Source organism: Canis aureus, chromosome 14, assembly GCF_053574225.1.
Source record: "Canis aureus isolate CA01 chromosome 14, VMU_Caureus_v.1.0, whole genome shotgun sequence".
NCBI lineage: Eukaryota > Metazoa > Chordata > Mammalia > Carnivora > Canidae > Canis > Canis aureus.
Window position 1 is genome coordinate 15,997,904 of NC_135624.1, and position 15,816 is coordinate 16,013,719.

At 35.0% G+C, this 15,816-nt stretch overlaps 1 protein-coding gene across 1 annotated transcript in view; it reads right to left on the minus strand.

The window, feature by feature from the left end:
* The window catches only part of CSMD3 (CUB and Sushi multiple domains 3), a 1,166,404-nt gene that overhangs the window by 530,791 nt on the left and 619,797 nt on the right, over positions 1 to 15,816 (minus strand). Inside the window, exon 13 of the mRNA XM_077847015.1 lies at positions 4,259 to 4,371. Coding sequence (XP_077703141.1) covers positions 4,259 to 4,371 — 113 coding nt within the window. The remainder of the gene's footprint in view (positions 1 to 4,258; positions 4,372 to 15,816) is intronic.

Here is a 15,816-nt window from a genome sequence, read left to right on the forward strand (position 1 = left end):
ACAGTAAGCAAAACAGACCAAACCTCCTGTCATCTTAGTGCTTACATCCTAGTCAGTTTCCTGATCTGTAAAATTGAGTAATAATTGATACCTCTCAGAGTTCTAATGAGGTTTAATGAGTTAATGCAAATAAAGTAATTGCAATAGAGAAAATTCTTAGTAATTATTAATTATCCTTTTAATGTTCCTTAGGTTTTCTAAAATGAAGATGAAAATATATTTAAAAAAATAGTGCAGTGTTAATGGATGTTAATAGTGCAGTGTTAATAGGTCCAGCAGAAAAAAAAAAAAAACTATCTTCATTTTTGGTTAATATGCATTTGAAGTAATGACAATATAAAACAAGAAAACAAAATTAATGTCTCTAAGGCTAATGGAGCAGGATAAATAGCTAGACTATTCTTCTCCTTAAGCAGGGACACCTAGTGCCATATCTTGAATCATAACTTTGGCAAACTCATAAATCTGCAGAGCAGGATGGCTGTGATTTGTTATACCCAATATGAACATTACTGGTTTTAACAAGAAGGAATATCATTAAACTTCTCAAGAGTATAGTGGTATTTCATTCATTTCTGTTATTGTTCACAATAATCAGCATACTGTCATGTACATAATAAATATTGAATGAATTTTAGCTGAATAAGAATGAATTACATTTATAATAAAAGACTATTTTCTTGATTTGCAACATTTGTTTCCTTTTTATGGTTTAAGATAGTTGGGGCAGCTCTGGTGGCTTAGTGGTTTAGCACCTGCCTTCAGCCCAGGATGTGATCCTAGAGTCCCAGGATCGAGTCCCACCTTGGGCTCCCTGGATGGAGCCTGATTCTCCCTCTGCCTGTGTTTCTGCCTTTTTCTGTGTCTCATGAAAAAATGAAATCTTGAAAAAGAAAAAGATAGTCATTGTCCAAACTCTATTAAAAAAAAAAAAAAAAAAAACCTGATAGTCCAAAAGATTAAGCTGAAGTTCTAAAGATAATGACAACTTGATTAGGCAATTATGTATCATTTTATATTCACAGATACATTTTCGGTATCCCTGTCAATGGTATGATCTTAGAAAAGTCATTTTCAAATAGTTTTTTGGAGCACTAAGGTTTTCCTACACTCAGAGGGAATGAGGGATAGTCTGATCATCGGGGGATATGTCAATCCTCCTCCCCACCCCTTCCATCAGAACAGCGCAGCTTTTTTTGTTTTGTTTTGTTTTCTATTTTGGGTTTCCTAACAGGAGATTTCATTTGAAACCTTATTTTATTTTTAAGATTTATTTATTTATTTATTTATTTATTTATTTATTTATTCATGAGAGACACAGAGAGAGAGAGAGAGAAAGAGAGGCAGAGACACAGGCAGAGGGAGAAGCAGGCTCCATTCAGGGAGCCTGATGCAGGACTCAATCCCGGGTCTCCAGGATCACTCCCTGAGCTGAAGGCGGCACTAAACCACTGGACCACCAGGCCTGCCCCTTATTTTCTTTTAAAGTAAGTTTCAAAAGCATGGTCACAGGCAATTAGCAAAACACAATTTTAGAATTAAATATAAAAAACAAAATCTAAGTTACATAATTTAGTCATTACCTTTAAAATTAAAAAAAATAAAATAAAATATACAAAAAATACATGTTGAATTTACAGGAGATCTACAGTCAATGCTATCTCATGCAAAATCTACAGATGAAAAATAGAAGATATCTTTAGATCAAATCTGGAAAGGTTTTTTAGCAGGTGTTCCATTTAGAACCAACACACTACTTAACAGAGAGCATGGTAATTATGAAAATTATTTTTAGTAGGCGAAGTTGCTGAAGCTATCTGCACATCAAAATTTGAAACTTCTCAATATGAACCCTGCTTCAACTTTGAGCTCAGGTTTTAAATTATGGAGAATGCAAAAATATGGTTTTTCACAGGAGGAAAAAATCATGATAAACTAAATGTTTAAGGACATATTTTATCCTATATCACATCACATTATAGAGGTTAAATCATTTGTTCAGCTTTACTAATCACCTATGATGTTATAGCAAAGGGTTGCTAACGGAAATATGAAGAAGAATATGACATATTTCCCTTGGGTAATGTAGTATATATCTGCTACAGGTCTTATACAACAGAGAAAGTGTTATTTTGTGATAAGTGGAGTTAAGAAAGGCTTCACAGAAGAAGAAATATTTGAATTTTGTCTTGAAGGATGAGTGATGTGATGCTGTTAAAGTGAGAATAGAGAATCCAGATAGAATTGTTTGAATGTCCAGAGAGGAAAGGTACAAAACAACTTGCTGGGATGGAGAATTATGGATAATTTGATAAAATCAGACTGTAGAAAGATGAAGACGGGTTGAAGAAAGGTGGAAGATAAGGCATACTGAGGTTGTGGATCTTATCTGTAAGCAATGAAAAGTATGGAAACACCCACAGCTAGAAGTATAATATGGCACTTCTCTGATGCTGCAGATCACTATTCACAGTGTAAACCTTAGGTTAGAATAGATTGAAAAGAGGGAGAAGAATAAGAGTATTATTCACTAGGAATCTCCTGTGTTGGTTTCAACTATCTCATCTCTGTAAATATTTGTGCTTGAATAGTTGGGTTATGTTTTTCTCTGTCACTATATTATGATCTCCCTCAGAGATAATAATCTGGATCTTCTTTCTATATTCAACAACTCATTCAGAAGCCAGCACACAGCAGAGTCTTCAGATTTAAAAAAATTAAAAAGCAGAAAGAAACAAAATAAAATTTAATTGTGCTACTTTACAGTGTACTTCAGCTCTTCAACTGCAGCAGAGTGGAGAGCTTTGTAAATATCGATAGAACTCCCTTACTGCTGAACATGTTCACGAGTTTTAATAAATATGTTCTTTGTTGAAGCGTTATCATTAATGATTAATATAGTTTCTAAGGTTTAAACAGCTATAGGTTCTCTGACAGGTAACCTCCACAGAGTGAAGAAAATAATAAAACCAAGAGGAATACAAGGATGCCAGTTTCATTTAGCCATTTGGAATGGAAAAAAAAATTAAATGAAAACTTCATAACATAGATACTTTCAATAGAAGCTGACCATTCTTTAAATTTTGGAATTTTGTTTTATTTACTGAGGATAGATGTTGGGTTTTTAAAGGGAGGAAGGATATATTTAAAATTATAATCAGGGTAACCTTTTTATTTTTTCAGCTGACATTTATACATATTTCCTGAACTATTCAAATTAATATAGTACCAAATTCAGTCACAAGTTAAGAACATAGAATGCATGTGTTTTGTTTCCCTGACAACATCATGCATTCATTTCCATGTGTCCAGATTCAAAGGCATGGCAAGCCAATGTTTGAAAAAGGAAACTGATTAAAAATTATTATTGTGCGAGTAAGATAATTTTATACAGCTATTGTTTAGATTGAGAAGATAGAGAATAATGATTTTTATCACAACAGAAATAATAAAATCAAGCCAGATAATGTTCCAATGGTTTCTTACACATTTTCATTTCTTAAGGTATAGATTTCAATTGAATTTATTAACATAGACATGTTTTTCAGTCAGAATTCTATATTTGCTTTTCTAATATATATTTTATATGCATATATCCATTGTCTCTATTTGAGTTTAATTAAGGTTCACCATGTGCCAAGAATATTTATGATTTTATAACGCTTCTATCTATCTCTTATAAATGGAACTAGAACAAGAGGTTTTCTAGTACACATGTAATTAATCATCAGTATGCATCACTACCAACCCTGGGATGGGCAGTAGCAATTTAACATATCTGTGGTCTATGAATTTGATCTGAGAAGGTAACTGGTAGATCTCTCCCACCCCCTCAAAAAATGGTATCCTGTATTCTTTGAGGAATCAAGTCCTTTACCTTAAATTTAAGTAATAAATCTTTAATATATTATTTTTCCCAGGCAACGTGTATAAAGTGTATAAAATTACATTGTCTATTCTGGGACAGCCTAGAGGTCCAGAGTGACTAACGTATAGGGATGGTACAGTGGACTGGAAGAAATATGATGCATGCAAAATAGACACATTGTAATGGCAGGGAAGGTAGGCCTATGTTTATTTAAAGAAAAGCGAAATAAACATTGATAGTTAATGTAAAAAGAGAGTTATTTTGTTAGAATATATTCTTGCTTGTGTTTTGGGCAACTTTTATGTCGTAGATGCAATTAAACTTGAATTTAAAAGCATTCTCTGGTAGTATTAAGATAACATATTTCCCATAGTAGCAATTCATCATTACCTTTGTAGTTAACCTTGAAGCCAACAGAGCCGACGCTTTCATCTGTTTGAAGATGCAGCCACATTTGGCTACTCATGCTCACTATCAAGTCTGGCACAAAGCTTCCAGTCAGCCTAAAAAAGAGATGGACGGAGAAGAGAAAAATGGGTTATTAAAACACTCTCTGCATGAAAATTATGAACCAGAACTATTTCTCAGTACTTTCTTGGCTAGAAAAAAAAAATGTCAGATAAACTTGCAAGGCTCTGCGTTGTTGTAATAGAACAAACAGCACAATTTAGTGATCAAGATTTATTATAAGTAAGTACCATTTCATGTGTTTAACTAGGTTAGGTCTTTTATAACCCTGAGGCAAGATATTAAATTTTAGACTATCAGAGAATCGTATACTTCTTTTTGAACTGAAAAGAAAAAGAGGATCTAAAATATCTTTAATTTTTTTTAGACACCAGCAATGCTCTTCATTTTAACCTTTCAAGTTTTACAGAACTTTGCTCTGAAGAAATATTATGAAAAATATTTAAGCACTGTCCAAAACAATAAAATGGCAAGGAATATAATATATCCCTTTGCAGTATTGATATCAGACTACCTATGTTATGTATTATTGTTTTTACTGCAAATAATTTTATCTTAAAGAACATGTTGCTAGTTTGATGGAGCATCACTGAATCTATGCATTAATAATCTCATTCAGCAGTGCTCAATTTTAAAAAGGGAAATTACCTCATGTTTCCTCTGTCATTAATTATGTTACAGTCACATACTTGAACCAAAGCCAAGGGTCATATAAAGGAGGAAAGCAAAGGAGTAAATAAGGCCTTGGGGCAGCAAGGGGAGTCTTCAAGAGTAGGAAAAGGAAAAAAAAAATGGACTCACTGCTGAGTAAGATATCCATAGTGATGGGGAATTCTATATTATATACTAAAAGGATACGTATTTAAAAGAAGGGATTCCTAAGTGTTTAGGTAATTTATTGCTAGTTTATTAGGTAGTTTATTGCTAAAACCATGAGGATTGCCCGGAAGTTACATGAGGAGAGAAGGTATAAAGTTTCCCTCTGTAATAAAATGGGCACCCTAAGAGTTCAGGTTTTTGGATGGAGGCTACACTAAATATAACCAGCAGAGGGCAGCATGGATGCCCGTAACCTCAAAATGACCAGGGCAGCTTATTATCCAGCCATCAAAACTGTAAAATATCATCAGCCAACTGCATTAAATATAGCTGTGTCACCAGTGTCCAATGTTACAGAATTTATGATAATCTATCACAAATAAACTCAACTAAACATTATGATTTAATCATGGGATTATATGTGACACTGAGGAACACTGTGACAAATAAAATACTATATTGTGGAATTTTAAAGTATATTCATTGTCTTCCTGCTAAATCAAATTTAAAATTATTAAAATATAGAAGATACGCACACATTTTCATTTTTAATATGTATCTGTATATACAGCTATGTATACCCATCTGCATGTATACAGACACTCCCTATCTTTCAATGAAACTTTGTAGCATTTGAACTTTTGATTTTCAAATTGATGAGTTCATAAGTACTACTCTTTTGAGCTATAGTAGAGTGGTAGGTTTACGGGCAAGAGTGAGAACTCAACCTCAGAAAAAAGAAAGTGATTTCATTATGAAACAGACATATGAGCTTAACACTATAGGATGTGCATCAGATACACCTCATCAGATATACCATATCAAATACGCCAACAATCTGCCTTACACTAAATATTAAAAGTTGTTTTCAGGAAAGGATTGCATATTTGCTCTTTCTTATGTGCTTTTATTTCCTTTTCAGACCTAAACTTTTACCACCCCAAACCTCTAGCATGATAACTTATAGCTCATGACGAACAGCTAACACATACATCCTAAATTGTTCCCTTGCTACTTTGTTCCCTTATGATTCACACATTCATGCCTGGTGTAAGGGTAAGTATAAATCTGAAAAATAATAATAATTAAATTAAAATGTTCCCTGATGCTAAAAGGAAAAGAGAAAACACCCTTCTCTTTAGCATTTCCTTGAACTTGAAGTTGTGACATATGTTCATTTCAAGTGTATATAAATCTTTTAAGTTAAATAAGCCTCCTGCCAACGTTGCATGCTGTGAATGTCTTTTTTGGAGGCCTCGATGCTATTTCTCTGAAATGTGAACATCAAGAAGGATGTTGTCTTGCCTTCTTGTTTTGGGGGAAATTTAAGCCTAGGAACAGAGCTTTATGTTGTAACTTCCTGTTCAGCATAAAGACAGGAATTTTATTTAATTTTGGGGGGGGGAGGATAAGGGCAATTAACATTCATATAACATGCGTCATGTAGCATGCATTAACTGTATCTGCTTGACAATAAAAGGGTGAGATTTATTTCTTTGCAATCTCTTTGGGTTGCTTGTGATGCACATCACAGTCTGGTTTAATGCTTATTCAATATTAAAACTGTTTTATTCTTTCTTGCATTTTGTGGAGAGAATTAACTAGGTTGACAGGTGATGTTATTTTTGATTATATTTCCCCAATAATTTGGTGATGAAGATAGGATACAAATGGCAGTTCTTACATTAAATGGATTGGTTAAAAGTCTTGTGGTCACAACAATCTAATAAGAAACCCTGGATTATAAAGTCTTTCTTCTAGTGTGCCCTCCTCTTTTGAAATACTGTCTGGATGGACCACTCTCTCAAGTTCAAGATTTTATTATTTGGTAAGCAAGAATAAATTAGGCTGTATATCCCATCAAGATCATGAATAGCATCAATGGTGAAAACTATGGGAAGCTTGCAGTCCTTTCTCTTAAACAGGTAATGTCTCTCTGTCAATTTGGAATACATATGAGAATCCAGTCCTTTGGGATTTTTGAAGGTTTTAGGAGGGCCTCACTCCAAGCAAATTAAATTTTTTTGTATGGATATCATTCTAAGAGGAAAGTTAAAAATGATTTAGATAGTCTGTGGAGAGACTGGGAAGAATGGAAGAAAAAAATGTGAAAATTCAAGGGACTTTCTTTTTCACAGAGGCCCTGCTTTCCTTTCTTGGTTGCCTCTGCTCCCTCCATCTCCCCTGTCTCTTTATTCTTTAAATTTACAGCTCCACATTTGGGGATGTTCACTCGCTACTGTGTGGAATTCTGCAGCCAGCAGATTTTGCTTCTTTGATGGAGCAAGTCTACTGGGGACCAGAAGATGACCCAGCACATGAAGGAGTAACCAACTTTCCACCATCGTCTAGTACTCGGAAGAACTGAGGCTTCTGATGACCCACTGAAAGAGCCTGCTCACAGCCTTTCCTCTAGTGATGACCTGGGAGAAACCACAGTGTTGCATACAGAAGACACGTGAACCCTCTATTATTTTCCATTAACAGTGTTCTGAGACTTTTTCAGGGTTTACTAGCATGGATACAGAGGCAGATCAAAATCATCGTCTGGTTCTTTGTTTTGGCTCTCTGAGGTCAAATTGAGAAAAGGGAGTAGAATGGCAAGGATGACTATTACTCAAATATTAGCAGGAATTACTCAGTCCAGGGACAACCTGAACAAATACAAAGAAGAAAATAAGAAGTTAAAAACTGCAGGTGAACCCTTCAGTTAAGACTATTTACTCAAGGAAATAACCTCTACAGTGGCCAATCTGTACAGGTAACTATGAAAGAAGAGAAAACATTATGTCATTATTGCAAGAAAGCTGAAACATTGGAAAAAGGATTGGAGAAAAAAAAAAAGACTCCAAAGGATACACAAATTGCAGAAAGAAGCATCAGGAATGCCCAAAAAGCTAAGGAATAACTGTCAAAATGGTTTAAAATTGACATACTGAGGAAATCTCAGCAGTTGGAACTGGTGATATGTATGTTTCAATAACTTTCCCTCTGGCTAACATATCCTTGCTTTTTCTGTTAGATAGTAGTGTGAAATTTCCCCAGGAAGTCCTCATTTTCTGGCTGGTGATAGATCAATATAGGACAACGATCATTTGAATCAGTTCTGTGCTTTCTTCTTTTCTTCTGTGGTTCCCACCTGAAGAGGTCCTGTGACTGAGGAACATGTTTTCTTCCTTTCTCCTGATTCTCCTGTAAACCTACTGGAAGACATCTCTCTTGCAAATTTAGACTACCATATTGTATACTCCATCTGCAGTGGCTGTTAATTGCCCTCCGAAACAACATCTGGTTTGGTCACTGTGTGCCTTCTGAAAGAAAAGGGATATAGCAGGGAATAGCAGTCGTTCACCACACTGGAAAAGCACCCTGAGCAGAAACAAATCCATTTATTACTTTGGGCCCACAGAATAACAACATTGATTTACTCTGAGATATAGAACCAATAGAAATTACTTATCAGAATCATGAGTCATATGTCAAGCAATATACCCTTTGTTAATGGATCAATGAGAAGGAAAAAAAATGGTTGTAAAAATTTTAGAAAAACAAAGGACAGTTATGAAAGAAAGGGCACTTACCCTTAATATTAATACTGCCAAATTCCCAGTAAAGAAGTAAATTTGATAAAGATTGTTGACCTTTTTACAAGATCTTAAGGAAATAAATAAAGTCGTTCCATTTATGTCTGTAGTTCCTAACAACAGAACTATAAATAACTTTGGTGCCATCCTCTGTGAAGTCTTTCTCCAATTTATCTATTTTCTGTTTTCTGTTTTTTTACTTTTTAATTTTTTTTCTAATTCCCCTCATGGAAAGTCTAAATCTCATTTACTTTTACTTATGGAGCAGTGCAGTATTTATGGCAAAAAAAAATCTCAAGGGTTTCAGTATTTTCCTACTATTTCTCTAGTCATTTACAGGAAAACTTAGAGAGCTCTCCACCAGAAGGATCCATAGATATTCAATATATAGATGGTTTGCTGGTAGTATGAGAACCTAAAAACCCAAGTGGAACTGATGCTTTGACTTTGTTACAATTTCCTCTGTTCACAAGGGCACAAAGCCTCACTCCATAAACCACACCACTGCCAGACTGAGGTAAAATATTCAGGATAGTTGTTGATGCTGAAGGCCCAAACTGATACAATATAGGAGCCAGCCAATTTTGCAAATGAAAAAACTGATTACATAAAAACTACTCAGCCAACTTGGGGGACAAGCAGGATATTGTAGACAATATATCCAAATCTTTGCACAGTGGGTAAAACTCAGAGAGCAATCGCATAACTGCTCAGGATCGTCTCAGCATTGGGGTATTCTGAATTTTTGAAAAGCATTTCTATTTGTGTTGTCATGAAAATAAAGGCTCTACTTTTCTAGTTTTAATTAAAAAGCAGGGATTAGACCACAGGTTAATAATGTATTTCTCAGTTCTTCTGGAGATAAGGGCACTGTGGATACTGGGATGCTGTGGTAGAAGCAGACACACTTAAAAAGGTTCAAGACCTTGAGTCACTTGACTTATTTTCTTGTCCTATGTGTTGTGACAGTTATCTTACAAGTAAGATCGTGCTAGTTTTTCTTTCTTTCTTTTTCTTTCTTTCTTCTTCTTCTTCTTCTTCTTCTTCTTCTTCTTCTTCTTCTTTTCTTTTCTTCTTCTTTTCTTTCTTTCTTTCTTTCTTTCTTTCTTTCTTTCTTCTTTCTTTCTTTCCTTTCTTTCTTTCTTTTTCTTTCTTTCTTTCTTTCTTTCTTTCTTTCTTTCTTTCTTTCTTTCTTTCTCTTTCTTTCTTTCTTTCTTTCTTTCTTTCTTTCTTTCTTTCTTCTTTCTTTCTTTTTTTGCCAGATCATAATCAAATAGATGATCATAACTGTTCAATGGCAATAGAAGACACTAGCCTCTGACTCTGACTTGGTTTGTCTGATATTCTTGTTTGTAATGACAATTTCATAATGTTTGCTGATGGGTCATGTACTTGGGATTAAAGTGGCCAACTTAAGGCTTTGCATGGTCTGCTGACTTATGAAATTTTGGAAACTTACATTTTGCCTAGAACTAAGCTGGCACAAGCAGCCTCGTCAATAGCAATCACAAGAATTACACCCCCATATAGAATGTGTTTGTTGTCTTTCATGCAACAGAACAAATTTGGAAAAACAGAGGATTCTCTACTTTGAGGAGGAATAAAGTATCTCATGGAAAATTGATAGCTGGCTTGTTAAAGACTGCACAACTGCCTGCTCAGATCAGTAAATCTCTTGTAGAGCTCACGCAGGCAGAATGAAAACTTCTGAAGGCAATGATTTTGCTGACAGAGCTTCAAAAGCCACTGTTAAATGTGGCAGATTTCAAATTTAGAAGCCTCACATTCAATACAACAAGCAATTTTTGTTAACTTCCAAATATATGCTTCACACACACAAAAATGCATAAATGGATCGGAAAAGGAGCTAAAAGAATTTTTACTGAACTATTAAAATTATCTAACAAAAACATTTCTACTCCACAGTCCTTATTTCTTGGTTAGCAATGTTGTGTCATCAAAATAATCATCTAAGTAAAAGAGGGATTTTTAAAGGCATTAGACTCTCAGTACATCTACCTAAAAGATGACATTAATCAAAATATATTAAAGAGATAAAAGTTTGTCAGCAGAATCCTTTAGAGGCCACTCCCAAGTTCTGTGTAGGCCATTTCCCCCAACCAACTTCTCTAGAATTCTGGTGGCATTTGGTTTGTAGAATTAATTCCTGTGGAATGGAATGTAAGAGATTATTTTCTAGTTATGGTATGATGATAGCTAGATGGTCTGAAGAAGTGTTTGCCTCTTTAGATGCCAATGCTCAAGCAGTGGCAAAGCCGCTCTTAATACAAACATTTTCACTTTGGGAATACTAGAGCATAATGAATCAGAGAAAGAAAGTTATCTGATTTCTACTGCCATCCAGTAATGATGGAAATATTTACAGATTCCTATAAGATAAATCAAACCCATTTGCTAAAATTCAACAATATACTAGATTAAAATGGCCTAGAACTTTATTGTTAGCATTGTGAAAAAATTAGAGCAACCTCTGCAGGCAAGCATATTATTTTTCCCTTTGAACTTATATTTGGCAGGCTTATGAATTTGGGTCAGAGATCATGTCCTGTAGCCAATTTAACTGAATCCTCTCATAAACATGTTCAAACTTCAAAGGGCTTCTTTCTTTCCCAGAAGTCCTGAGACATAAAGTTATAAGGACCTTGAAGGACCCACCAGAAGAAGCCGGCCACCTCTATTGATCAGGAGATTTTGTCTCCCTAAAATTGTCGTAGAGGAAAGACAGGCTGTGCCTGTGCTGGAGGGACTCTTTCAGGTGCTGCTGATCACTCACATGACTATCAAAGTGAAAGAAAAACCCAGGGAGACCCAGGCTAGCCAAGTGAAGCCAGCAGCACATAAAGGGCTAAGCAGCAGTTCTCACAAAGGATGTGAAAATTAAATTTTCTAGAGTCATTGATGATGGCACTGAATTCAAGTGGAAAAAAGGTATTCTAGCAAACTTAAAATTTTCATAGACCACCTTACTGTCTTATTCAGTGTTATTTCCATTTCTCTTAAAAATCTCATTTTATTAGGAAAAAACATGTTATTTGTTAAACTATGTTTTTCTTTCTGTACTCAACAGTAATATGTCCCACAATCACTATTCCAGACCCCTCAAAATTGTATTCACAGTGGCCAAGACAGCCTTAATGTTCCCCTGAGCTTAACTCCACTTTAGACAGTCTTCTTCCTGACTACAGGCTCGTAGTCTACCTTTCTGTAGAGCTTTTACTTAAGAAGACTTGGAACTGTAAATCCTTTCTTTGCACTTCAAGAAGAAAATTTTCCACAACCCATAAATGTTTTTCTCAAGGACCTGGGATCCATCCCTCTGAAATATAATCGTGAAAAGAGCACTCTGCTCACTGTCTCTGTGGACATGTAGGAGCTCAACTTTCATCAGCATTTATTAGCAAACACAGATGACCTGGTCACACCTACTGTTCTCCAGTACTTTCTCTCTAGTTTACCATAGCTTGCAAAAACACTCCACCTTTTATTTCAATAGAGTTAATTCCTCTTCCTTATTGTAATGGTACTGACTCCTACTTCAATAGTCTTGGTCCCTATTATAGTAGAAGTCAATAATCTGGAATAAAGTCCTCCCTAATGGTTTAACTTGTTTGGTTTTTTTTTTTTTTTTCTCTTATACCAGTAGACACATGATCTGGACTTATAAGTTCAGAAATCCAATTATAGTCAGAGCAAAAGAGAGATATTCTTCTTCTTAATTTTTAATACTACCAAGTAAGTAGCTAACTTTCTAGATTTGACACTCAAAAAACAGTTTTGTTAACCTATTTGACTGGAAGGATGGTGCAAAATGAAAAGCATCTTATTAGAAGACAAACAGAAATCTGGCATTTACAGATTAAGACTGTAGAAGACAGGTCTAAATCCACGTGATTAACTTTGAAATACAAGTTCTCTCCAGTTCAAATGTAGCTAAACAAAAGTGAATATCTATCATCCACAGAGATGTAATTGATTATTATAATATAACTATTGATTTTGACCCATGCAAAACATAGCCCATAAGGCTGGGTTTGTTCCCAAGACTTAAAATATTTAGAGTCATGTATTATTACATGCTGGAATTTAATATGTACCCTTCAACAGGGGCTTCCTAACAATACTAGATAATGGTTTTGGGTACCTTTGTGTTTCTAACTGGGAAAAAATTATTTGGAAAGATAGAATAATTACTGAAGAGCCTCGATTATCTTGTAAATGTAATGTCGGTTATATGATTGATGAAAATTTAGAAGAAATTTACTGGGACTCAAATGAAATAAAATCTTACTGAAAAAATTAGATTCAAGCTCCAGGGTGAAGCTACTCCTTAGGCTTGGATTGGTAAGATTTCATTAAGAGCTATAAAATAATACGATAAACAGTGAATCATTTGAATGTGTAAGCAATATAGACAGCACAGCAATTTGTAAAAATAACGTATGATGAAAGAGAATATTTGACCATTGCTAATCAAGAATTTGCTTTACCCATTCACCATCGGTACAACATATTTAAAGGTTATTCCTCCAAGGTTAATATTGTACTGAAATTTTAAATTCATTCTATTGTATTCCTGATAAATGCTTTGCTTTATATTTTACTGTGAATTTGCTGTGTATTTAGATGACTGCAAATTGCCCAGAGGAAAGTAGAAACAGCAATAGAGATAATTATAAAATTGTAGTTTTATTATAAAGTAGTGACAAAAATAAAAATTATAAGTGAAAATACAAATAAAAAAGTTTCAAACTGTCCTTGGTTCCAAAAGGGAAAGAAAACTTTCCTACTTTTCCATTTCTTTTTATCATTCCTTTAGAAAACCTAAAATTATAAATGCTTGCTTTGTCTGTGTTTTTAAGGTATATTTAAATGTTTTATTTTTATTATTTTTAAAAGATTTTATTCGTTTATTTGACAGAAAGGGCACACAAGCAGGAGGAGCAGCTGGAAGAGGAAGAGGGAGATGCAGGGTCTCCAATAAGCAGGGAGCCCTGTGTGGGGTTTGATCCCAGGACCCCAGGATCATGATCTGAGTTGAAGGCAGACTCTTACCAATAGAGTCACCCAGGCACCCCTAAATGTTTTAAAAGCTAAATATACCTCTTCCAATTTTGCACACCAAGAATGTCTTACATGGAGGCCTTGGAGTCATCTCTTCAAAATGTTCACAGCAAGAAAGGTAGCACCCCTTCCTCCTGCTTCTGTGCATGAGAGGGGAAGTCTAGGTGTTTTGCTCCAGGATGTAACTTCTGGCTTATCATAAGGATAAGAGTTCATTTTGCTTTACTTTTGATAAGGATAATTAACATGTTTGTAGTGGATTCTATCTGCTTATACAAATGGATGAGATTATTTTTCTCTATTGTAATCTCTTTAGCAGATGGCCTACAATGTGTGGCACAGTCTGATTTAATCCTTATTCAATAGTATTCATTGTTTTCTACTTATAGGGAAAATGATTCACTTTGTTGGTAGGTGATTTTATTTTTAATATTTTTTTCTTACTACTGGGTATCTCATTTAAACCATGCTCTTTGCATGCAGCCTCAGTAGGTAATTCCTCCCAACAGCCTCTCAGAGTACTTTAGTTTAGACCCAAACTGTAGGATTTGCCTACTTTGGACAATTTTCTATTCAATTCCCATCCCTGACAATAAAGAATGCTTTTTTCTGCCATGGATGAGGGAGTCTAGATCATTCTCAAATGAGTATTCAAATGGTTTTAGTATGTTTTTTTCTTTGTTTGTTTGTTTCTAGAGAGAGAGCATGAGGGGAAGGAGCAGAGGAAGAGAGGAAGACATAATCTTAAACAGGATTCATGACCAGCACAGAGACCAACATAGGGCTTAATTTCACCACCTTGAAGTCATGACCTGAGCTGAAATCAAGATTTGGACTCTTAACTGATGGAGCTCTCCAGGCGCCTCAGTTTTAGTGTGTTTTTAATACATCTTTTTGAACCTATTATCTATAAACTTAAAAAAACTGGGATCCCTGGGTGGCACAGCAGTTTGGCGACTGCCTTTCGCCCAGGGCGCGATCCTGGAGACCCGGGATCGAATCCCACATCGGGCTCCCGGTGCATGGAGCCTGCTTCTGCCTCTGCCTGTGTCTCTGCCTCTCTCTCTCTCTCTCTCTCTCTCTATGTGTGACTATCATAAATAAATTAAAAAAAAAAAAACTTCTTTGATACATGTTTGTTAACAGGCTGAAAATCCCCAGAGTTCATAACACATTCTAAGCTTCCAGTTTGCTCCTTCACGCTAGAATAAAAGATTAAAAGCCCTAAATAAGTGCACTCAGAAATCTTTCACAAGGACTCCACAATATGAAATAAAGGATGGAATCTATAAAATTTCTATTACTCTCAATGCCTGATTTTCTTTATAATCACTCTAGGCATATGGGTGCATCCATTAGAGATAACAGCTATATTCCTACATTCCAATATATTTTTTGTATCATATAAACATGTAACAGTTGCTTTTTATGGAAATATATTTAATATTAATTCTAGTATAGTACTATCAAGGGTGATTTATATGCTCATTTTGGAAACATGGAATTAACTAACCATGATGATGACTACAAAACATTAGATTTAAAAAGAAAATGAAAATCTTGAAACCTGGAAATATCACCAGTTGGGTAATACCAGAAAGTGGTGTTGCCTCACATCTTTTAGGGTGGTTATTATCAAAAACACAAAAAGTAATGCATGTTGGTGTGGTGAAGAAAAAGAAACCCTTGTACACCACCCAGCAGGGGTGGGTAGGTAAATTGTTAGAGTCGCTATGAACCAGTATGAAGTGGGATTCCTGGGTGGGTCTGCAGTTGAGTGTCTGCCTTTGGCTCAGGGTGTGATCCTGGGTCCTGGGATCGAGTCCCACATCAGGGTCCCTGTGAGGAGCCTGCTTCTCTCTCGGCCTATGTCTCCTTCTCATGAATAAATAAATAAATAAATAAATAAATAAATAAATTTTTAAAAATAAACAGTATGAAGTTTTTTCAAGAAATTGAAAATGGAACTACCATACTATCCAACAATACCACTGC